General features: G+C 38.0%; 2 protein-coding genes across 2 annotated transcripts in view; both read left to right on the top strand.

Moving 5' to 3' along the window:
* Positions 1-4,058, top strand: part of LOC127436893 (myosin-binding protein C, slow-type-like) — a 56,928-nt gene extending 52,870 nt beyond the window's left edge. The window contains exon 31 of the mRNA XM_051691383.1: positions 3,288-4,058. Within this exon, the coding sequence (XP_051547343.1) occupies positions 3,288-3,397 (110 nt within the window). The 3' untranslated portion in view covers positions 3,398-4,058. The remainder of the gene's footprint in view (positions 1-3,287) is intronic.
* Positions 4,059-5,682: 1,624 nt separating this feature from the next.
* Positions 5,683-25,277, top strand: LOC127436884 (cholinephosphotransferase 1-like). Its single transcript, XM_051691368.1, has 8 exons — positions 5,683-6,078; positions 10,650-10,797; positions 11,359-11,500; positions 11,618-11,702; positions 13,980-14,111; positions 23,048-23,206; positions 23,306-23,431; positions 23,792-25,277. The coding sequence occupies exons 1-8, from the start codon at positions 5,839-5,841 to the stop codon at positions 23,900-23,902; spliced, it is 1,143 nt and encodes a 380-aa protein (XP_051547328.1). The 5' UTR covers positions 5,683-5,838; the 3' UTR covers positions 23,903-25,277.
* The last annotated feature ends 124 nt before the right edge of the window (positions 25,278-25,401 follow it).

Here is a 25,401-nt window from a genome sequence, read left to right as displayed (position 1 = left end):
CCAGAGAATCATTGATATACCTGTTCATGGCCTCCCCAATTGCTCCCTAGTACTTCTAATCCTTGGGGACAGCCAGGCCGGGAGATGTGTGCGTAATCTGGGGGCTTTGTCCAGGAGTGTCGCGCTCACCAGTAACCCCTTGCCTGCTGATGAGCAGTGTCTTTTACTGGACAAGAAGCAGAGAAATGACCCAGCCGGCACATTGAGTCCTTGAATGAGGCGTCGCTGTTTCTCCTTATGAGAAATCCTTGCCCTCCCGACGTGCATGGGCTCAGCATCGGACCGTGATTCCAGTGACCTGGCCGAAACTGTGGACTGGGTTTGGTGGCCAGCCGCCCAGGTAGGTGGAGAATGGCGGTGACGGCGGTGGTGTAGGGCCAAATGTTGATCCACTTGGGTGGCCAGCTCCAAGGGATAGATTTTGTCCTGGATGTCATCATAAAGTCAGATTGTTCCACTCACAAGATGCAGCAAGGCTGCGGAACTCGATGGCACAGTCAGCGATTTACCGATCTCCTTGAGACTGTCTGGATAAAACCCTCGCTGCCTCACAACCTTGAGCCGAGCGATCGAACACTCGGCGGAACTCCGTGACGAATGCTTGAAATGAAGTGCAACAGTGATGTCTGTTGTCCTACAACAGGGGAGGCTGGGTTACAGAGGTTAGTTCAGTGAGCTGCGATGCCATCATCTCCAGAGCCGGTCAGAAGTGAAGATCTGATCCTGCTGACATCCCAGTAAGGCACCCTGCTGAGACAGGGCGGAGCGAAGAGTGGATTCCTCCGCTGGGTCCATCGTGGCTAGATTGTTCTGTCACAAGGAGAGAAAGAGACCCAAGAGCAGAGGAACAGTTCAAAGGATTATTATAATAAATTATAACTTAAACTGGGCTGGTGAAGCATGGAGAACACAGCACCGGCTGCAGTATGACTGTGATGTGTGTATTCATCGATGTGCGCGCGCCGTGGCCATGCAGTGAGCAGATCCGTGAGGAATCCTCCGTTGAAGCGTTGTGCGTGCTGAGAACAAGCGCACAGCAAACTGGAAGGTAACCACACTCCCGACACATGGGCAGAGAAGGGCAACCAAAACAGATACATGAGACAGGACCAACTAGGCGGAGAGAGCGAAGTGAGTTACTTCAACACCAAACAACAATCTAGCAAAGATACTGACACAATGAAGGGATTAAGTAGGCAGTGAATTAGCAGACAAACAGGTGCTGTTAACACGCTAATCAGTGGCATGATCAGCGTTCCCATAGGAACAATCAGTGTTCCCATGGAAACACTGATCATGCATGCCGGCAGCACCTGAGACACATGAGGGAGAGAAATAACAAAACAAACAGAACAAACTGACGAACTCACCGGGGCCGTGACAAAGTGTAAGTGTCGTAAAACACATTGCTCACTACCTCTGTCTTTCTGACCATGAGCACAATGCAGAGGACTAGAAAGCGATTTTATCACACTATTATTACACTATATTGTTTATGTCCTGTGGCTATACTTTTGAAACAGTGAGTATTTTAATGTTAAAAAATTGGTCCCCATTCACTTCCATTGTAAGTGTCTCACTGTAACCTCGATTTGAGCTTTTTTTTAAAGAAAGGAGGAACGAGTCGAAATACATTTTTGTGGTAATCAGCTTTATGCCACAAATGCTGTCGACTGAGCTTAACTTGTATTGAACCCGGAACATTCCTTTAATTTAAATTGCATGTAAAAGTACTGTGTGTCATTGGACCACAAATCCCATAATGCAACGTATTGTAGATCTTTCAAACACAGTCACACCCATTGCACGTGTAAACCTCTGGGCCTGATTTCAACTCTAATTGAATGTCCATATTTGCCAAGTGTATCATGTGTTGACATTCTTTCATACTCTGTCATACATTGTCACATTGTTGTGTTTCCCTCTTGGAAGACTGTACTGTCTCCTGTGGTACATCCTTTAACTCTTTCATATTAAATCTGTAATGACTATGTGAGCATTGTTCCCTGAGGCATGTATTACACCCTCATGCAAACTTGGGTTTAATCCTTATTTTCTTTTTTCCCCCAGTCATCACTCAGGAATAGTTACTGTATTGTTCTCATCCAAGGTAAGCTTTCATATGGTTTCGGGCATATGAAGCTTATTTTTTCATTCATTCTGTATCCCATGGTTGCCAATAATCCCACTTTTCGCTCTTTGCTGGTGTGTGATGTGCTAGAACCCAAGATTTATGTTCCGAAATCAAGAAGGTTCTTTACTGAGAATTTGTGCAAGATTCTATAAGAACATAGAATTATCTGTCCATTCAGAATGTGTAGGCTACTTTGCATGCTTTTGACACGTTTGCAAGCTACAGGCTGACACAGTCTTGCAAACGAGGAAGCACATTTTATCTCTATTGACTTGGAAACCAGAGTGAGCCAATGCTGAGGTCAAAAATGGGTGTCTCAGATGTAAAATTGTTTTCGTGCTGCATCTATAACCCCTGTAATTTTGCCTGTTCCCTCATGTAGCACTATTAAAGGGAACACGTTACCCCTGGTATGAATAAGTAGCCAAGACTGGCATTTTTGTTCAGACAACCCTTAATTCTGATGTATTATTTCTGCAGAATTTGACATAGTGACCAAATCCACTGTATATTTATGACAGTGGTCATACTGAAGCTTAATGAAGCTTTAATTAAGAGCAGATTCAATCAATTTTCTAGGTTAAGTAACAAGCTACTTATATTTTAAATAAGTAGTATAAACTACAGTCATGCTACCCTTTTGAAAAGGGTATTAATGTAATCACTACAATAATGAAGATGTAAAAGTTAGTAGCGTTTCTTCTTTTAATTAGTTAATCTCCAACACTGCTGGTATTCATTAAGACATGATTATACACAATGAATCAACATTTGTGCTGCGCCTGCCGAACACTGCCAATTCTCTGTCCTGATTTCACCCTGTTTCCCTCTTTGTCTGTCTGTCTGTACCTCTCCTTATTCCTCTTTTTTCCCATAATGTCTCTCTGCATACTGTATGTTTTGACGAACAAACTCGTATTTTGACAACTGACTACAAGGTTCTTGCTGATTTGGCCTGCTGTGCTCTGCCTGAGTCTACTATGTTATGGTTTCTTTCTCTCTATCTGTTTTTCCTTTGTTTTCGAAACCAACATAATCCTTTTTTTTTTTTTTTTTGCAATTTTAATCCTTTCTACTTCAACCTCTCCTCACTCATGCCTTGATGTCATTGTTTTCAGTATCTTCTTTTGACTCTATCTCTGTCCTCTTTCAGGAGGTTTTACATTCTATGAGCTGATGAAGCGAGGAGTTCCCTTACACCTCACTGATAAGTACACGAACGAGTCTAAGACTTCTGAATCAGAGAAGAAGGGATCTGACTGATGGCTGATTCACCCATGATTACCCAGAAAACTACTAGTACCAATACTCCCAATAATGGCACATGTGTCTAAACTTTGGCATGGTATGCTGTGTCAGACATGGATCTATATACAGTATATATATCATTGCAAAGCTGATTTGTCACCAGTCTTGTCTGTCACTGTGCTATCATGTAAATCTATGTTTTAAGAAGTGCCACTGAAACTCAAATGCATGCCTTTAGTGAACTGGGTTATAGCTTCAAAATATTACACAAATAGACATTTTATTGTGAAATACATAGAGTTGCAGTTGCAGATATGATGATGCAGTTAATTTATGCTTTTCTGCGTTATGGGAGAGAAGGGTGGACTGACTAGAGCACAAGTTTTGCTGTTTGTGTCCATATTTTCTTTTTTTCTTGGTTGTTTTTTCCCCTTTGTAGTTTTCCCAGCCCCTCTGCTACATTGTGTAGAGAATGTACTGAAAGTACTCTCTGTACAATGCAGCAACTATATAGATCTGAAATATCAATACTGTCCTATTGTCAGATCAGACATCAGAAAGAAAGATCAGAATGTCAGATCTGAATGTTGCAGAAGAAAATGTTTTGTCTAAGATGTTTTGACAATACTTGCCTATATTCAATTTAGCATGACTGAGTTGAATAAATGTCTCTGAATGGAAAAAAACTTGTTTCTTTTGTCTCTTTATGCAAAGATGTGAGTGACAGCATTGGAGAAATACAAACTGATGGCTTGAGACAGGTTTTGTACAACCAGAAAGTGTGGTTACACTTTACAATAATGTTATATTCTTTAACATTGGTTAATACATTACGCATCATGAACAAACAATTAAAAAGATACATTTTATAGCATTTATTGATCTTTGTTAATGTTACTTAATAAAAATACAATTGTTCATTGTTATTTAATTGTACTTGAACTAATGTTAGCTAATTAATGTTAACTTCTGATTTAAAAAATGTATCAGTGTATGGTGAAATTAACATTAACCAAGATTAACAGATGCAGTACAAGCATTGTTCATTGTTGGTTCATGTTAACTAATGTTGTTAACTAATGTTAGCCAGTGGAGCCTTATTGTAAAGTGTTACCAAAATATGTATAAATACAGTGGGGACCAAAAGTGTATGATCACATTAAAAATGTGGGATTTTTTTAATTACAAATTGTTTTTAATTTTTTTTTTTTTTTTATATAACACATGAAAATATATAATGTAATATTAAGAAGAGATATTTAAAATGATCCACTATTTTTACATTACTAATCAAAGCAAAGCAAATTTGTGTCATTGACCATGTTAAAGGGATAGTTCACGCAAAAATCATCATTCTCTCATCATTTACTCATCCTCATGCCATCCCAGATGTGTATGACTTTCTTTCTTCAGCAGAACACAGTAAAATAAAAATAAAAAAATATCTCTGTTCTATTGGTCCATATAATGCAAGTGAATGTGATCGGACCTTTGTAGCTCCAAAAATCACATAAAGGAAACAGAAGTAATCCATATGACTCCAGTGTTTAAATCCATATCTTCAGAAGCGATATATTAGGTGTGGGTGAGAAACAGAACAATATTTAAGTCTTTTTTTATTTTTTACTTTAAATCTCCCATTTAACTTTCATTTTCAGATGTGAAAGTGAAATTAAACAGGTACCACATGTGACTTTCAGATGTAAAAGTAAAAGTGGAGATTTAGAGTAAAAAAGGACTTCAGTTTTGATCTATTTCTCACCCACAACTATCATATTGCTTCTGAAGATATGGATTTAAACACTGGAGTCATATGGATTACTTTTATGTTTAGTTTATGTGATTTTTGGAGCTACAAATGTCTGATCACCATTCACTTGCATTGTATTGACCTACAGAGCTGAAGAAAGTCATACACATCTGGGAGGCATGAGGGTGAGTAAATGATGAGAGAATGTACATTTTTGGGTGAACTATTCCTTTAACTTCTCTGTTAAAGCTCAGAATTTCTTACTTCCACTGAAGTACTTAATTTGTGCACAAATTTGTGGAGCTTATATTTACTAGTGCTTTCAGACTTTTGGATTCTACTGTATTTGTCACTAAATTGTACAGCACACACCAGCCAGTAGTGTTTTCTTTAGTAGGAAATGCCAAAATAAGGGACAAAGTGTGAGAATAGACTATGAATTTGACAGCTGTCAGTCAACACTTTCTCACAACCAATCAATGGTGGTTATCCTAGTGGTCAGACGCGGTACTGCATCCTTTCAAATTTCCCGGCTGCTGCGTCCTCTTCCGGACAGCAGTTTCCTGCGTCTCTCCGTTTCGTTTATCTGCCCTCAACTATTAGGAACGGAGGAGACTGTCGGTTCTGCTCATCCAAAATGACTATCTACACGTAACCGCCTGGGGATTTGGACCAAAACATCGCACTGACCCTGTGAGCGCTAACAATGGCCCAGTGCGTGTGTCCGGAGACGCTGTCAGCTGTCCAGCTCAAGCGCCTGGAGGAACACAAGTACAGCGCGTGTGGTCGCTCGCTCTTCGAGCCGCCGTGCCAGATATACTGGAACTGGCTGGTCCAGCAGATCCCGACATGGGTCGCGCCGAACACGCTGACAATCACTGGACTTCTTATTAATATTGTAACGACGGTCATTCTCGTGTATTACTGCCCCACGGCCACGGAGGAGGTGAGTTGAGTGAGACGCGCAGTGAAACTTCTCACGAGCCTGTGCGTTCAATTGACAGTGTGACGCGTTTCATTCTATTTCAATGACCTGCCAAGTCAGGGATATAAATAAACACATACATTTGTGGATCGCATCGCTTTCGGTGGTGCTGAAGCAGCGATACACTTAAAATACACTCAAGTAGTGTCAAATCCATTCCATAGTTTATGGGTCAGTGACGCTCATTTTTTTGTATGGATCAATCATTAAACATAAAATTCACACAAAATAATCACATGAATACACTACTACTTTGATGAACATCAGTTTCAGTTTCTGAGTATTTTTTAGTGCTTAAAGAAATGTCTAAATGGTGTAACCATCTAGAGACAGTAAAAAAAAAAAAAAAATAATAATAAAAGTCTAATTATTATTATTAATTATTATTAATTCTTTAAATAGAAGTTTAATATATATATATATATATATATATATATATATTAAAAGCTTTTGTCCATCAAAGTCAGGTGGTGTAACCATGATGCATGTAACCATAAAACAGAGATGACCCCTTTTAGATGACTTTGTGTGCAGTAAAGAAAAACAAAAAACAAAACAGATATTATGACATTTTTATAAAAAGACACATTTTGTTCAGGTCAAATTAAGTAACCCTCAGAAAACGTTATGATATTCGTGACTCAAAAATTCATTATTTACAGTTGTGCTCAAAAGTTTGCATACCCTTGAGTGTTTGGCCTTGTTACAGACACACAAGGTGACACACACAGGTTTAAATGGCAATTAAAGGTTAATTTCCCACACCTGTGGCTTTTTAAATTGCAATTAGTGTCTGTTTATAAATAGTCAATGAGTTTGTTAGCTCTCATGTGGATGCACTGAGCAGGCTAGATACTGAGCCATGGGGAGCAGAAAAGAACTGTCAAAAGACCTGCATAACAAGGTAATGGAACTTTATAAAGATGGAAAAGGATATAAAAAGTAGGGATGTGTCGTTTAAACGGGAGTTTGGTAACCGACTAGTCGACTAGTCTAAAGAGAAACCAACCTTCGGAAAACAGTAAAAAAAAAAAAAATGTGTTTATGTGACCCATTTAAAATACTTAATCTATTCCAAATCCAAATCCAAATTCCAATGCTAAATTCCACTGAAAAGGGGCATTTATCTGCGACATGCTCGCCTTGAATTATGATGTATGTAAGGGTATGTAAACTTTTGATCAGGGCCATTTGGGTGATTTCTGTTATCATAATGATTTAAAAAGGAGCCAAACAACTATGTGATAATAAATGGCTTCATATGATCATTACCCTTAAATAAAAGACAGTTTTTTTGCATGATCAGTCATATTTTCAAAATCAATGCCAAAATATCACAATTTCTGCCAGGGTATGCAAACTTTTGAGCACAACTGTATAGATATATAAAGAACTTGAAATATATGCTTGAAAACTTTTTTAAACATGATTAAGTTAAATACACTCACGTGTAATTCAAGGTGCTATGAAAGTATTTTAATACCTTTAACTTCATGGTTACACCACTTGACATTTTTAAAGGCATTATTATTTTTTTATTTGTTTTTTGTAGAAAATGCTATAAATATTTTTATTTTTTTTAAACGTACGAACTTGACATGCGTTTCAAGCTAGAATTTTTAAAGATTGCTCTTTTTTAAATCACCTCGGATAACCTTATTTGTCAACAGCCCAGTGCAGATCTTCTTGATACTGTTTCTTGTACTTTGTAGGTTTAATGACCCACATTACAACCATTGAAGACAATGATACATTGTAGCTTTCAACAGTATTCTAAGCAGCTATTCAGAAATGTCTTTATCTAGCCTGATTAAGTGGCTGCATTCAAATCCAAACCATTGATAATAACATGAACTGTTTGCTTTTTTTTAGCTGTTGACTCGCTCTTTCTATCAGTTTCTGGGCTGCACTATGCCCTCATGTCAGTGTATGTGGACATACTGTACCCTGTGTCACATTTCTAGAACTACAAACTATAGTCCATCGACAAAGTCCATATTCCAATGTTTATTGCTACACAGTTCTGGAGATCGTTGCTGAATGCACATCTTTCACCCACCTGTCGCCAGGGTGCAACATTGATAAAAGTGGCTTAGACTGACCTCTGACCCAGAAACAAAGGAATCGGTTCAAGTAATAATAGCCTGCTTTTTAAAATACAAGTACTGAAACAGCATTGTTATAACAGTGTGTTAGAAAACATATCATTCACAGCTCAAAATGCATAATTGTTGCTGAATGTACAGCAAAAGACCAAATTACGATGTCAGCTAGCTCCAGGAAATGCTAATTTGATTATTTTTCACAGAACTATAAATATTCACATGATATTCACATTTCATGAACAAATTATAATCAATGCATTCAGGGCCAGATTTCATCCAATAACCACTTAAAGCACATACTAGCATAAAGCGCTCAATCATAGCAGAATGTACATTTATTATGCATATTACATTTAACACTGCATAGAGAATTAATTGATACATTACACTCTTGCTGGAGCTTCTTTATTAAAAAGTATTGGTATGATAGAAGTGCTCTTAAACACAGTGGGGTTTGTTCAGCATGAGCATTGGCTTGCCTGTCAAAGCAGATGGCCTGTATGCAGTGACCCAGTAAGGTCATAAGGAACTTGCCCATATCAGACTGTACCACACCCACAAAACACATACACAGTCAGATTGTCTTGATATAACAGCTTGTATGTTTTTTCAATTTTGCTTTATCCCAAATGATGGGTAATTATGTGATAATAGTTATGAATGGCCTCAGTAATAGTGTTTCCAAACCACATTTTTTATTTTAGACCTTTGCGATTATTATTACTTTATTATAACTCTATTACATACTGATCTTATTTTTCCAGTCTAATCCTAACTTTCCTAATATACAGTGGGTTTGGGTATAGAAGTGCGAAATGGATACAGAGAAAAAAAAAGGAAAACTAAAGCAAAGTGTCAACTATTTAGGGCAGGCAATTATGCTAGTGTCCTCTAAGGGATAAAGTCATTTCAAATTTGCAGCTACATTTTACATTGTTATTATTTTTATTCAGCTTGGTTACCTTTTAATAATGTATATGGCTGTTTCTAAAGTGTTCTTTCCAAAAATGCCTCTAAAGGAATTGAAAGTATGATAAAACAGTGTAGATAATGGTATCTATTGTATTCAAGCAAATAAGATAAACAGCACTTTTGTGTCAATGTTTGTGAGTCCTGATAAGTTTGTCTACTTCGCAGAAAGCAATGCAAGCATTCTTGCTAACACAAGCGCATCCATATCTGCAGTTAGAGGTCAAAGTCTAAGGTTTTGCTTTTTCCTCTTGCATAAGAGAGACATCCACTCAAACACTCTAGGAAGCTTCAGGGGTTTAACGTAGGGAAATACAAATAAAAGAGTCACTTTTACAATTCTTTTTACAAAATGATTTTGGGCCTAGTCAAACAAGAAGAACTGGGTGAAGCGTCTAATGCTTTATTATTAAATTAGGTTTGATCAATGTCTGTGTGTATTGGTTTTTGAAGACAATGAGGTTGTGTACTCTATTCTTCCTATTTGATTTGACTGAGTAGAGCAAACAAGTTCACTGCTTTCCATAAAGCTGTTTTGATTTTTGTTTCTGCTCAAGGCAAGGAGCGTCAGTGTTGTAATCAGTTAAAATATTTGAGCTTTTCCTCTCTGCCTTGTTCCATCTCACATTTAAAGGAATAGTTCACCTAAAAATTCTCTCATAATTTACTCACACTCCTGTCATCCCAGATGTGTATGACTTTCTTTCTTCTGCAGAACAGAAATTAAGATTTTAAGATTTCAGCTCTGTAGGTTCATACAATGCCAAAATGAATGGATGCCAAAATTTTGAAGCTCACATAAAGGGAGCATAAAACTAATCCATATGACTCCAGTGGTTAAATCCATGTGCTCAGACACAGTATGATAGGTGTGGGTGAGAAACAGATAAATTTTTAAGTCATTTGTTTTTTAAATAATAAATGCTCCTCCCTGTCCAGTAGGGGGCGATATGCACTTAGAATGTGAATCAACAAAAACAGAAGAAGAATGTGAAAGTGAAGTGGAGATTGACTGAGCAGGGAGGATAATTTATTGTAAAAAAGACTTACATATTAATCTGTTTCTCACCCACACCTATCATATCACTTCAGAAGACATGGATTTAACCACCAGAGTTGTCTGGAGTACTTTTATGTTGCCCTTATGTGGATTTTGGAGCTTCAAAATTTTGGCACCCATTCACTTGCATTGTATGGGCCTACAGAGCTGAGAAATTCTTCTAAAAATCCTCATCTGTGTTCAGCAGATGAATGACAGACATACACATCTTGGATGGCATGAGGGTGAGTAAATGATGAAGAATTAAAATTTTTTGTTGAACTATCCCTTTAACATCCAGTTTGCCATTGTACTATACTTCATGATCATCTGTTTAAAAAAAAAAAAAAAAATATATATATATATATATATATATATATTCCTTCACTTGCACTGACTCTGTGTCTATCCTTTTTTAGGCTCCAGGTTGGGCCTTCTTTCTCAGCGCCTTAGGTCTCTTCATCTACCAATCACTGGATGCCATTGATGGAAAGCAGGCCAGACGGACCAATAGCAGCTCAGCTCTTGGGGAGCTCTTTGACCATGGCTGTGATGCCGTTTCCACAGGTATAAAGAGTCTGTCCAAGCATCCAGCATTTAGTTAGGACAAATATTTAGTGGAGTTTGCTAAGCCAAGCATCAATATTACAATTGCTCATACTTGAACAAACCCCTAAGTATCAAAACTTTGATATTTGTGTAACGCATCCTGCACCATGACATGACCGATCCCTCAAATGATGCCGCTTGTTGTGGAGAGGTGTGATATTACTTTTCTAAGTGATTAGGCTTATGGTTTTTGAGTAGAAGACTAGGGACCAGAATATAGAGACTTGGGGGTGGGCTCTTTTGACTTGGTCCTGTCACCAGAACAATGCCCTAGCAACCACTCACAACACCCTAGCATCTTGGAGGTGACTTTTGCACAGGCAAGCACCACTCATATTTTCTTCAGAAAATGTAGAAATCTGCTTTTTGTGTATTAAAGTTTATAATAATCACATTTTTACCTAAACATTTGATGATGTCGTTGATTTTAGGCAGTAGATTTGCTGTTATTCTGTTGGGTTATATATAGATCTGAATGCATGTATTCACAGCACTCTAATTGGATTTCTCTCTTTATAGTGTTTGTTGCTGTGGGATCGTGTATATCCTGTGGGATTGGCGCTCACCCCAACTGGATGTTTTTTTGTGGCTTTGTGGGCATGTTCATGTTTTTCTGCGCACACTGGCAAACATATGTGTCTGGAACACTCCGCTTTGGATTGTGAGTGCAATTTATCATGGCTTATTCCACTAATTTCATTGAAAAATGTCATTGCCTGTGTAGATGACTCCAGTACTGATGTTTTTATTTAAAGTGTATTTGAAATGCTTTCTGCAGGGTTGACGTGACAGAGGTCCAGATTGCTATTGTAATCATGTATATGATGTCAGCTTTCGGAGGAGTGAGTCTATGGGAGACTACGGTATGCACCTTTTAATACTCTTATGGATTATACTAAGAGATATGTGATGCGTATGGTCTCTGTTCTGTATCTCTTTCAAGGAGTCAACAGGCTTATAAAGGAATAGTTCATGCATAAATGAACATTTTGTCATCATTTACTCACCCTCATGTTGTTCCAACCCCATATTATTTTCTTTCTTTTGTGTAACACAAAATGAGTTCTTTTCCATACAGCAAAAGTGGATGGAGAATTTTACAATTATGAAGATAAACTGTCATACAAATTGTCATACTTCTTATGGTGTATGTGTGCTTCGTACAGCTTAAGAGGTATTTTATTAATATTTAACTTGGAATCATATAATAAAATAGGAATGTATTATTATTTTAAGGCTTTAGAAACTAATAAAGGACATTAAAATTTTAATTTCAAATATCAAAAATATTTTCAAATACTTCTCTGTACAGCTGCATGTTGCCTATACAGCTGGACTTTTGCTTAACCTCCCCCTGCTGAAAGCAAGTGGTATTATATTATATTATATTATATTATATTATATTATACAAGAGTAAAATATTCCTGTCCTAAAGTTTTCACATTCACAAAGAATTTTGAAGCTCTTGGATTAAACCTACAAACTCATTTCTCATAATGAGATTTAATTAGCGTTGAGATGTTCATGTGTGTATTTTTTTCTTCATTCTATTATCTCCACAGAAAGAGAGAAAGCAGGCATCTCCTGCTTTGTGTCACTGTGTGTCATTAACACTGCGTGTATGAACCCTCAGTGACCAAGAACATTTGCCAGTACACAATTGTTAAATTAAAGTTAAACCAGAGAGTTTTGCGTTCACTATCAAAATCCATGTTTATCTTTTTGCGGGACTTTGGTGTGAACCTATGCAGATGGCGCATGTATCACAGTGCTTCAAGGCGATTAATCTTCACGCACTCTTCAGGAGTTGCTGAGTGTGGTCTGCGGTGCGGCTCAGTGAGATGGTCTGAGTTCAGTTGGAGTGCTCACATAATGCCATAACATCGAAAAATGAGACACACAAACATTCTTTAAAAAACACTTATTTGGACACTAAAATTTAATTGGAATTTGTAGTGCTCAATAATCACGACAGGCTGGGGGCCTGGGTAGCTCAGCAAATAAAGACGCTGACTACCTCACCTGGAGTTGCAAGTTCAAATCCAGGGCGTGCTGAGTGATTCCAATCAGGCTTCCAAAGCAACCAATTGGCCCGGTTGCTAGGGTGGGTAGAGTCATGTTGGGTTAACCTCCTCGTGGTCGCTATAATATGGTTCTCACTCTCAGTGGGGCATGTGGTGAGTTGTGCGTGGATGCCGCAGAGAATAGCGTGGGCCTCCACACGCACTAGGTCTCTGTGGTAAGGCTCTCAACAAGCCACGTGATAAGATGCGCGGATTGACTGTCTCAGACATGGAGGCAAATGAGATTGAGGTGAGTCACTACGCCACCACGAGGACCTAGAGCACAATGGGAATTGGGCACACCAAATTCACAACAGACCTGCTGCCAAGCTCCTTAAAGGGCAAAAAAGCAAAATAGAATTACCATAGCTTTTTGTGACAGAAATCCATGGCATTATTAACTGATAATCTTGCCCTCTGCCTTACACCCTGTCTACACCAGGCTTCCATTGACACAACGTAATGGCTTGAGTCTGTCTACACTGGACGCGTCGACATGAACGTTCTAAACCATTTGTTTGTGTTGTTGGCAGTAGTAGTGCCTGGAATTTTCTGCATCGCGATTGGTCATGTGACACATGAAAACCAGTGGAAAACCTTTTGTGTTTCACAGAAGAAAGAAAATGTGAATAATAACAAATGTTTCAGAATTGTGGCTATAGTTTGGCAATATGTTTAAAGGGTGCAAGAAATAACTGCTTTTGTAAAAAGCAAAACAAAATAAAAAAAACAATCAAATTCTCCAAAAAAATTTGAATCATGACAAGCCCCTTTCTGAATGCATTCTTCAAATTGAATTTCTGTCTTGCTTTTGTTCTCTGCCTCCTCCAGAGGACAAGCAGAGTGTGAAAAGGTAAATACAGATATAAACTGTTACCATGGCTACCAGTCACCCATAGACATGATCTTGCCAAAAAACAGCAGATGATGTCAACAGGCGCATCAGTCTTTTCTAACCTTCCCATGTTGTAGAGCATGCTCAGAGCTTTATTCCTGCCCTGCCCCTTCTCAACACCCCTGCCCCAATAAGAAGTGAAATTAGGGATAATGAATGGATTTTTAATTTTTTTCACCCAGTTGCCTGTGCTTGGTGTGAAGTTGCAAACCCTTCCAATTGTTGGCATTATTGGCGGATTTCTGTATTCAACCTACAGCTACTTCTACGTCATCCTGAATGGCGGTGTGGGCAAGAACGGCTCAACTGTTGCAGTAAGTATTCTCTCCAACAATGCATGCTTTATGCTTTATCTTTATCTATTATTTGTCAGAAACATTATAAACCATTTTGATTCATACTGATTCGTTAATGAATCATTCAGACCGATTTGTGAACCATATCACTATAACTTGCGAGCAAGTTTTACTCTGCACTAGAGGTAGACCGAGATAAAGGTTTTACCGATTAATCTATGACAATAATTGCTTTTTGGAACTATCATTTTATACCAATAGTTGACAATAGTTTTTTATTATTTGTATTATTTTTTTATTAGAAAAGAAAGGCCTTGAAAAGAAAAATGTTAGGGCTATGGCTTGTTCACAATCATCATTTGGAAAGACCAGGTGATGCAAATTTCAAAGCTTTACAAATACTGACTCCTCAAATCTTGTCCCAACAATCAGCAGCTATGGGCTCCTCAAACAGCTGCCTAGCTCTCTGAAAATTAAAATAATTGATGCCCACAAAGCAGGAGAAGGCTTGAAGAAGATAGCAAAGCGTTTTCAGGTAGCCGTTTCCTCAGTTCGTAATGTAATTAAGAAATGGTAGTTAACAGGAACGGTGGAGTTCAAGTTGAGGTCTGGAAGACCAAGAAAACCTTCAGAGAGAACTCCTCGTAGGATTGCTAGAAAGGCAAATCAAAACTCCTGTTTGACTGCAATAGACCTTAAGGAAGATTTAGCAGACTCTGGAGTAGTGGTGCACTGTTCTACTGTGCAGCGACACCTGCACAAATATGACCTTCATGGAAGAGTCATGAGAAGAAAACCTTTCCTGCGTCCTCGCCACAAAATTCAGCGTCAGAAGTTTGCAAATGAACATCTAAACAAGGCTGATGCATTTTGGAAACAAATCCTGTGGACTGATGAAGTTAAAATATAACTTTTTGAGCAAAAGGTATGCTTGGAGAAAAAAGGGTGCAGAATTTCATGAAAAGAACACCTCTCCAACTGTTAAGCACGGGGGTGGATTGATCATGCTTTGGGCTTGTGTTGCAACTAGCAGGAATACTAGCTTGGGGAATATTTCACTGGTAGAAGGAAGAATGGATTAAATTAAATACCAGCAAATTCTGGAAGCAAACATCACACCATCTGTAAAAAAGCTGAAGATGAAAAGGGGATGGCTTCTACTACAGTATAACGATCCTAAACACACCTCAAAATCCACAATGGACGACCTCAAGAGGCGCAAGCTGAAGGTTTTGACATGGCCCTCACAGTCCCCCAACCTAAACATCGAAAATCTGTGGATAGACCTCAAAAGAGTTTTTTGTTTTTTTCTCCACAATTTGGAATGCCCAATTCCCAATGCGCTCTAAGTCCTTGTGGTGGTGTAGTAACTCGCCTCAATCCTGGTGGCAGAGGACGACTCTCAGTTGCCTCCACGTCTGAGACCATCAATCCGCGCATCTTATCACGTGGCTTGTTGAGCGCGTTACCGCGGAGACATAGCACATGTGGAGTCTTCACGCTATTCTCCGCAGCATCCACGCACAACTCACCACGTGCCCCACCAAGAGCAAGAACCACATTATAGTGACCACGAGTAGGTTAACCCAACGTGACTCTGCCCACCCTAGCAACCGGGCCAATTGGTTGCTTAGGAAGCCTGACTGGAGTCACTCAGCACGCCCTGGATTCAAACTTGTGACTCCAGGTGTGGTAGTCAGCGTCTTTACTTGCTGAGCTACACAGGCCCCCAGTAATTTCATAATATTAAATGTAAAGAGACAGATGGCTCTTAACACATATGCACTGCTCTTACACTTTAGTTTAGAACGGCACGAACACAAGCGGAGTGAAACACACAGTGAAGCGTCCGAGTGCTGATGGTGTGAGACCATCAGTACTCATGGAACATCTCTTGTCCAATCAGATTCGAGGACTGGAACTAACTGTTGTATATTTATATACAAACAACAAATTCCGCAAATATGACAACTGTAATGTGCTGGGTTTTACAATAAGGTCCCAAAAATCATTTAATTGAATAATGAAAATATTAACAACATTTTTTTTTTTTTAAATACATGTCTTATTACATTACATTTTATGCAATTTTTTGGTGAAATTGAAATGTGTAAATCTTAAAATAAATGTTTTAGTGCAACTTCATAGTAGTACAAGGTTCAATGTTTTATGTAACATGGATAAAGATACTTTTGGTAAACTAAGTTAATTACTTACTAAATAATGATTAAGGCCTTGCTTCACAATAACGTTCGATTTTAGTTTTTTTTTTTTACGTCAGTATTTACAGGTCCAAGGACACGGCTTAAGTGCTATTTAAGGAAGTCGCTGTCTGTATATGTTATGAAATAATGTATACTTACTTGTATTAGGATAATTGTTTTTTAACATATTCACCTAAAAATTTCATAGTACAAAATTACCTTTATTTCATCATCTGTTAGTGCATCTGCAACAAGTCCCTATCTCATTACTTAATAAATAAATAAATAACTGTGTGTCAGTTAAATACTTTTACTTTCAATTGAATTGGGAAACTGTAGTTAGAATGCTCTTGTAGCAATTATTAGCTGAATACATTTATAAATGATTGGGAGGAAATAATTGAATATCAAACATGAATAAATATTTAACATATAAATATTCCATTGAAATATCTGCACAGTCCTCTAGAATATCTTTCCTGTGCATCATTTATTGAGTGGTAGTTCCTCTCTCTGGAATTTGTGTGACAGCATCTGTCTGGGCAGAAACACACAACTCTGTTCAGAGTCACAGTCTGTCTTGTACAATTTGAAAAATGTGATATGAAGTCCTAGGCTAGCTTTTGGGTAAACAAATTTTGGATAAAAATTAAATATCTCCATCACTTACTTGCTTAGTGGTGAAGAGGATAGAAGTAGTTACCTATGTACTTCTATACCATTTAAGTCAGGGATATGCTGCATACTGCTGGTGGGATTGATAACTGAGATAACAATAAAAATGAAAAACGTTACTTCCTTTTTCAGGATACGATGCCAGAATTTTAGTCTAAGTAACATGAGTGATCATGTACAGGTGCATCTCAGTAAATTAGAATGTCGTGGAAAAGTTCATTTATTTCAGTAATTCAACTCAAATTGTGAAACTCGTGTATTAAATAAATTCAATGCACACAGACTGAAGTAGTTTAAGTCTTTGGTTCTTTTAATTGTGATGATTTTGGCTCACATTTAACAAAAACCCACCAATTCACTATCTCAAAAAATTAGAATACATCATAAGACCAATAAAAAAAAAACATTTTTAGTGAATTGTTGGCCTTCTGGAAAGTATGTTCATTTACTGTATATGTACTCAGTACTTGGTAGGGGCTCCTTTTGCTTTAATTACTGCCTCAATTCGGCGTGGCATGGAGGTGATCAGTTTGTGGCACTGCTGAGGTGGTATGGAAGCCCAGGTTTCTTTGACAGTGGCCTTCAGCACATCTGCATTTTTTGGTCTCTTGTTTCTCATTTTCCTCTTGACAATACCCCATAGATTCTCTATGGGGTTCAGGTCTGGTGAGTTTGCTGGCCAGTCAAGCACACCAACACCATGGTCATTTAACCAACTTTTGGTGCTTTTGGCAGTGTGGGCAGGTGCCAAATCCTGCTGGAAAATGAAATCAGCATCTTTAAAAAGCTGGTCAGCAGAAGGAAGCATGAAGTGCTCCAAAATTACTTGGTAAACGGGTGCAGTGACTTTGGTTTTCAAAAAACACAATGGACCAACACCAGCAAATGACATTGCTACCCAAATCATCACAGACTGTGGAAACTTAACACTGGACTTCAAGCAACTTGGGCTATGAGCTTCTCCACCCTTCCTCCAGACTCTAGGACCTTGGTTTCCAAATGAAATACAAAACTTGCTCTCATCTGAAAAGAGGACTTTGGACCACTGGGCAACAGTCCAGTTCTTCTTCTTCTTAGCCCAGGTAAGACGCCTCTGACGTCTGTGGTTCAGGAGTGGCTTAACAAGAGGAATACGACAACTGTAGCCAAATTCCTTGACACGTCTGTGTGTGGTGGCTCTTGATGCCTTGACCCCAGCCTCAGTCCATTCCTTGTGAAGTTCACCCAAATTCTTGAACTGATTTTGCTTGACAATCCTCATAAGGCTGCGGTTCTCGGTTGGTTGTGCATCTTTTTCTTCCACACTTTTTCCTTCCACTCAACTTTCTGTTAACATGCTTGGATACAGCACTCTGTGAACAGCCAGCTTCTTTGGCAATGAATGTTTGTGGCTTACCCTCCTTGTGAAGGGTGTCAATGATTGTCTTCTGGACAACTGTCAGATCAGCCGTCTTCCCCATGATTGTGTAGCCTAGTGAACCAAACTGAGAGACCTTTTTGAAGGCTCAGGAAACCTTTGCAGGTGTTTTGAGTTGATTAGCTGATTGGCATGTCACCATATTCTAATTTTTTGAGATAGTGAATTGGTGGGTTTTTGTTAAATGTGAGCCAAAATCATCACAATTAAAAGAACCAAAGACTTAAACTACTTCAGTCTGTGTGCATTGAATTTATTTAATACACGAGTTTCACAATTTGAGTTGAATTACTGAAATAAATGAACTTTTCCACAACATTCTAATTTATTGAGATGCACCTGTATATTACCAATTCTCCAAGGGTATACAAACTTTTGAGCACAACTGTATATATCATTATTGACTCTGGCAATGTTCACATTGAAAGATAGGTCCATTTATTTTTTTTTTTTTTGCATATATCCGGTTGCATTAGTATATATTGATTCAGGCACAATGTTATTTTTTATTCAAGCTGTATATGCAATACATGTGACATTGTTATATGTTTATATTTGAAGAAAAAAAAAACATATACACAGCTTTAAGCCATTTCCTATTTACCTCAATTCCTGACTTTCTCTTCCTTTCTACATGCTCAGATTTTTTAGAATATTTGCCGCATATATTGTACCTGTGGGTGGCGGTGTTCCGAGAATCATATTTCAAACATAACACATCAGAATATGATGTCATTACGAATTTAGTTAGTGTTGGAGCCCTTCTATGCCACCACGATCTCAGATTTTTGAGAAAATTTGAAATAATGTAGTTATGGGCTATGCAGATAGGTGGCATATATTGTACCTGTGGGTCGCGGTGTTCTGAGGATCATATTTCAAACAAAACACATCAGAACAGGATGTAATTATGAATTTAGTTAGTGTTGGAGCCCTTCTATGCCACCACGATCTCAGATTTTTTAGAATATTTGAAATAATATAGTTGTGGGCTATGCAGGTAGGCGCAATCGGCATATACTGTACATATGGGTGGTGGTGTTCGGAGGATCATATTTCAAACAAAACACATCGGAATATGATAAAATTGCTCATTTCATTTGTGTGCGAGTCCCTCTATGGCACAATGTTCTTGGATTTTTAGATTATTTGAAATAAAATAGCCATGCATATAGGTACTGGCATACACTATACCTGTGTGTCCCTATGTACTGAGGTTCAAATCTCGATGATGAAGCATGATGTAATGTTTAATTTCTTTAAACCCACCACCATCTTCTTTTGAGAATAGTATGAATTTTACAGTTATGGGCTTTGGATATAGGCGATATACTTTACCAATTTTATATTATGTTCTTGGATTCATATATCTAGAAAATGATGATGAAATGTTTAATTTCCTAAGTCTATTATTTTCTCTATCCTACTACGCTCTCAGATTGTCAAGAAAATTATTATTTTTTACTTTAGAGTGTATGTATTTTGGCTCTAGATGTATACTGTAATTAAATTACATTGCTCTGTAGTTGATATCTTATGAAATAAAGCCAATAATATAGACGCTGTAGACATATACTGCACCAATACGTCTATGATGCTCTTGCTCAATAGCAAACTTTGTCTAATGTCATCTTTGCACAGACCTTCACATGAATATGGAATATGGGATGGATGGGTCTTCCATAAGGCGCAGGCTTCCTTAGCTTAAACATGGTCACAGTCGCCTTTTATAGAAACGTTAAATTAAAACTGATGCTGTGAAAATAATTTTACTATTCAAATACCTGCTGACCACAGCCTCAGAGTTTCAGTGCAGCTGTACCTTTAAAAGAAACAGCCAATGAAAATAAGCGGGAGGCCCTATATGCCACCCACCTTTTTTTTATGGTGGAACAGTTATTTCGGGCGAATAAGGAGCTGGCAAATGAGGAGCTGGATTCAGCCTCGTCACACACGTTTTTGCCTCACACAAATTATGTCTTTGAGAGTACAAAGCTACAAGAAATATTTTAAAACTGTCCAAATTTATGAAGAGATATTAAATATATCATAATTTATTTTAATGAATTATTACCTTATCGTTTCTGAGTATCCAGAGACCCCAGTTATGGAACTACAGTAATTTACCCCAAAAATAAATGAATAAAAAATAAACAAAAAAACGCTAAGACTTAAACATAAACAACAGCTCTTTTTATTTTCTGCAATCAAAGCAATTGCCATTTTTTCCTCTTCCAAATACATGTTTTCAGTGTTTATTGTGCATATCTCCCGTTTTCTTACGTGGCAAACTCGTAAAAACGAGTTTGTCATGTGGAGGCTTGATGCCTCGACTCAATGGGAAACACGCTTTACAATGACCAAAGGACATTACTGAAACTCAAAATTATTATTATTTGGGTATTATTGTGGTCTTTTCTGATAAAAGTCATGCTCAGCAGTATAAATGCTGTAGGAAAATGATACCGTAGATCTGCTTTGTGTTTATGATGCTTAAAAATTCTACTGAAGTCAGTAGATTTGTCATGCAATTTTGAATTAAGAAGGTAAAGACATAAATGATATTAATATTATTAAACTAATTTTGTTGTCTTTTTGGATGAAAAGTCATGCTCGGCAGTTCACAAACTGAAGGAAAACTATAGATCTGCTTTGTTCTTATAATGCTTAAATACTATAAAGTCACTTGGCAGATTTCAGTCGTGAACATCTCAAAATGATTCAATGGCTCACTCATAGCACATAAGATGCTCATTTGTCACCACCTAGTGACATCTCCAGAAGTAGTCACTAAACTAGTCAATTAATTAAACTGAACAAATTTGTGAAACAGAAGCAAGCCACAACAATGTATCCTTTGTTTTTGTAGCTAATTCTACACATTTGTGCAAATAATTTACTATATTTTAATCATTAAAATAGCTTAAGTTGGTGCTTTTAGCTTATTCTTTAAAAAAAAATAACCCTGGAAAACATGTTTGTGGATCAGTGATTGTCTCACCTTTTTCCCCCTCATGAGTTTGCATCCCTGTGAGTTATAAATTATAGACAACGGTGAATGAATGAATGAACGTTACATTTATATAGCGCTTTTCTGACACTACACTCAAAGTGCTTTATGCAGTGAACAGGAGAATCTCCTCAATAACCACCAGTGTGCAGCATCCACCTGGATGATGCGACGGCAGCCATTGTGTGCCAGTACACTCACCACACACCAGCTATTGGTGGAGAGGAGAGAGTAGAGTGATAGAGCCAATTAATGGATGGGGATTATTAGGAGGCCATGATTGAGAAGGTCCAATGGGGGAAGTTTGGCCAGGACACCAAGGTTACACACACCCCTACTCTTTACAAGAAGTGTCCTGGGATTTTTAATGACCACAGAGAGTCAGGACCTCGGTTTAATGTCTCATCTAAAGGATGGTGCCTTTTTACAGTATAGTGTCCCTGTCACTATACTGGGGTATTAGGACCCACACAGACTTCAGGGTGAGCACCCCCTGCTGGCCTCCATAATACCTCTTCCAGCAGCAACCATTTTTTCCCCAGTAGGTCTCCCACCCAGGTACTGACCAGGCGCAATCCTGCTTAGCTTCAGTGGGCAACCGGTCTTGAGCTACAGGGTGATATGACAGTTGGACCACTGATTATTTTTATTTTTTTTTTTAAACGAATTCACACTGGTTGGTAGCATGGTGATTCGGCCTTAATACCTTGGGTTGTGAATTCATTTTCAATTATTCAACGTTCGGAGTCAGCTTATACCACGGTAACCACATGTAGTATGTGGAAAACACGGAATCTAGTCATAAAATGGCATAAGCAATAAAACGCAGAATGTCGTGGAATTTGACACATTTGGACGAAAATGAATGTTTGAATGTACAATTGATCAAATTAAAATTGTGATATGTCCTAGTATGATAATTAAATGTAAAAAGTCTCTGATTTAACTGAATAAATAAATAATCTGCAAGTGATGCACGCTTCAAAATGAATGTGTAGAGCCGGCCGCTCATACACTGAAAACACCTCATCATGATCATCATGATCACGCTCCTGTGTGCGTGAGATGACAGAGACAGAGAGCACATACAGACTATGTATTTATTAAATTGAATTACAGCTTTACGGGGATTAATAATCACACTAAGCTATGGAGCAAACTGCTTATCTGGAGGTGAGAAACTACCATCAAAAACAAACAGAAACGCCAAAATAAAAGCTCGATCGAAATCGATTTTAAAAAATATCGGCTAAACAATCGTTTATGGTTATATTCCACCACCTTAGTTATCCGTATCGGCAAAATCTAGTATTGGTTGACCTGTACTCTAATCAAACTCTAGCTGAGAGCAATGAAATATTTTCATTGTTCTCGGTTAGGTGATATTAAGTGATGAAATTCTTGGTTAGATAAGTTTAGGTGATAGAATATTTTAGACAGAGCATACCTAGAAATATTTTGATTGACTATAACATTTTCCATGACTTTTTCAAGCTTGGAAAACTCTCTGTTAAAATCCCCTGAAATTTTCTTTGGAATAACGTACACTGATGAATCATTCACAATAACACCAGCAGTTTGTGTTAAATAAAATAAAATACGGTCAACTTTGATCAGTGTTGACTATAACAGTGCACGTCTTCCTCAGGACACCAGTGTTTTGTCTCCTGGTCTACACATCGGCCTCATCCTCACTCTGGCCTTTATCATCTTTAAGAAGTCCTCCAGCCAGCTTTTTGAGCATCATCCATGCCTCTACATCCTCACCTTTGGCATGGTGATCGCCAAGATCTCTAATAAGCTGGTGGTAAGTTGTGCTAGTACCTTTGTGATGATATTCAGAAAGTTCATTAACAATATAAAGTTATCCAAAAACATAGTGTGCTCGAGACGTTCTTTTCCACAGGTGGCCCACATGACCAAAAGTGAGCTTCATCTTCATGACACTGCCTTCATTGGTCCTGGGCTGCTCTTCCTGAACCAGTACTTCAACAGCTTTATTGATGAGCACATTGTCCTTTGGATAGCCATGGTGAGCTCCAAATTATCAGAGAGCCAGATGTGCAATTTCAAGCCAACACAACTCACCTGCACTCAGTATTTCCTTATGGTGCATATACAATAGAATTTACACTGCGAATCCACTGATTTCAATGGGGATGTTTGGTCACAAGGACACAGAAGATAAATGCAAGGGCTTGCGAAAGTTGGGGCAATTGTATACTTAGCTTCAAGCTTAAGCTTTAAATATTTGGAGTACATCACAAAGCAAAATTATGTCTGATTGGTGCAGAATAGCAAATGCCAAAAAACAAAATAGTTTGCTAATCATAGATGGACAGTTGTTCAATTAACAAATAAACCTTTCTCTTCTCCATCCTGTGATGTTCAGGTGCTGTCCCTGATGGATCTGGTGCATTACTGCACAGGCATGTGCCAACAAATTGCCTCCCACCTACGAATCCGAGTTTTCAGCATCGCCCCACAGGCCCACAGAGACTGACATTTTGCCCAGCGGGAGCAGGAAGTGGGATCTAAAGAGAAAGACATTGTCCCGCTTCTCAAGCTAGAGCAGGAGAGCCCCACAAACCAAAACCGCAACAGCCTTGACAGCGTTACCGCCGCAAACTAAAAGAACGGAAAATAATTGTCATCATTTTACCAGGTTTGATTGGACCATCTTAAGAAAGACCAGCACATTGTTTTTTTTTTAACCACACTGGACTGTATCTCACTGCATGAAAATGAAGAGTTTAGACACCAAACAAAATCTACAAAATGTGGCCTCAGGGTAGCTCAGCCATGTGAAAGTTTATTTGTTGCCTCTACATGGTTAATTCTGTTCAGGAATGCACCTGAAATTATTTTTAAAGACAAAAGGGTAATTGGTTGGAAATCTAATAATAATAATCTGTCTGATTTTGAATTGGCCCAAAATTTCCAATTCACATCTTTATAACCAAATGGTTTTGTTGAAGTTCTGTCAATTGTCGCAATTTGAGCTTTTGTCCAACATAATTTTTTCGAAGTAAACTTTTTGGAGAGCTTTACAAAAGTATTGATCAATTTGCACTTTGTTTTTTGGGTTTGATTAAGCTGAATTTAAAGTCATAATTTTTAATGAAACAAAGGGAAGCTACAGCTGCAGTTTGGGCATCAATTAATAGCAATCTGGCACAGTTTTTTTTAACTCGACCATAGAAATCCATAATTTCATTTAGTCCCACGTTTTCTTGAATCTTAAAGTCAGCAGAAGCAAGTATTAAGAACACATTTTATTGTTTTAAGACCTTATATAGCCACCAAACTGCCAGTGGTTTACACCACGCAACCTTTTTTATGGTAGAAGATTTTTACTGTCATTAGAAAACACAAGCAGCTATTTGTAGATCATGTGATTCTTTATATAAGAAAAAAAAAAACTTTGACCAAACAGTCATTGTAGCTTTCAGAAGTAAAAAGAAATGTTTAGTGATTGTCCAGTGATTAAAGTGTTTGTATTTATATTAGTAATTTGTCAAAATTTTGTGTAAAATAATTCGTCTGTTTAAAAAAAAGAACAATTTCATTGTCAAGTTTAATTGTGGCTATGTGCTAAAAACACATAAACCTCTTATTTTGAGAAGAGCTCGACCCCCTTTTACCCCAGTCATTGTACCCCATTGTACACAGACGTCCTGGTGGTATATTTTACTTCCCCCGGCTCAAAGTGAGCTCTTTACAGAGGTTTGTGTTCTCTTTTTACTCTGTTTTGGGGGGGTTTTGGGGGTGGTGATCTTTTGTGTGTGTTGTATGATGCACTGACATCTTTGCCTGCTTACAATCATCTCCTCCCTAAAGGGCTAATAAAACAAATTTCTTGTGATTTAAATATAGAACACAGTCTGAAGTGTCTGAGTGCTTTGGGTATTGATACTATAAAAAGATATGGTTGTGGCAAAGTCTGAACGTTTTCACCATCTGGAACACAACTGGGTCTTGGGGGGTGGGGAGCATTGCCTC

This window comes from Myxocyprinus asiaticus, chromosome 47 (assembly GCF_019703515.2).
Source record: "Myxocyprinus asiaticus isolate MX2 ecotype Aquarium Trade chromosome 47, UBuf_Myxa_2, whole genome shotgun sequence".
Classification (NCBI taxonomy): domain Eukaryota; kingdom Metazoa; phylum Chordata; class Actinopteri; order Cypriniformes; family Catostomidae; genus Myxocyprinus; species Myxocyprinus asiaticus.
This window is presented reverse-complemented; position numbering and strand designations above follow the sequence as displayed.

Excerpts from the sequence above, each read along its gene's own strand:
- LOC127436884 (XM_051691368.1), top strand. The coding sequence starts at position 5,839 with ATGGCCCAGTGCGTGTGTCCGGAGACGCTGTCAGCTGTCCAGCTCAAG. Across the intron at positions 6,079-10,649 it reads GCCCCACGGCCACGGAGGAG|GCTCCAGGTTGGGCCTTCTT; the intron begins GTGAGTTGAGTG and ends ATCCTTTTTTAG. Across the intron at positions 14,112-23,047 it reads AGAACGGCTCAACTGTTGCA|GACACCAGTGTTTTGTCTCC; the intron begins GTAAGTATTCTC and ends CGTCTTCCTCAG.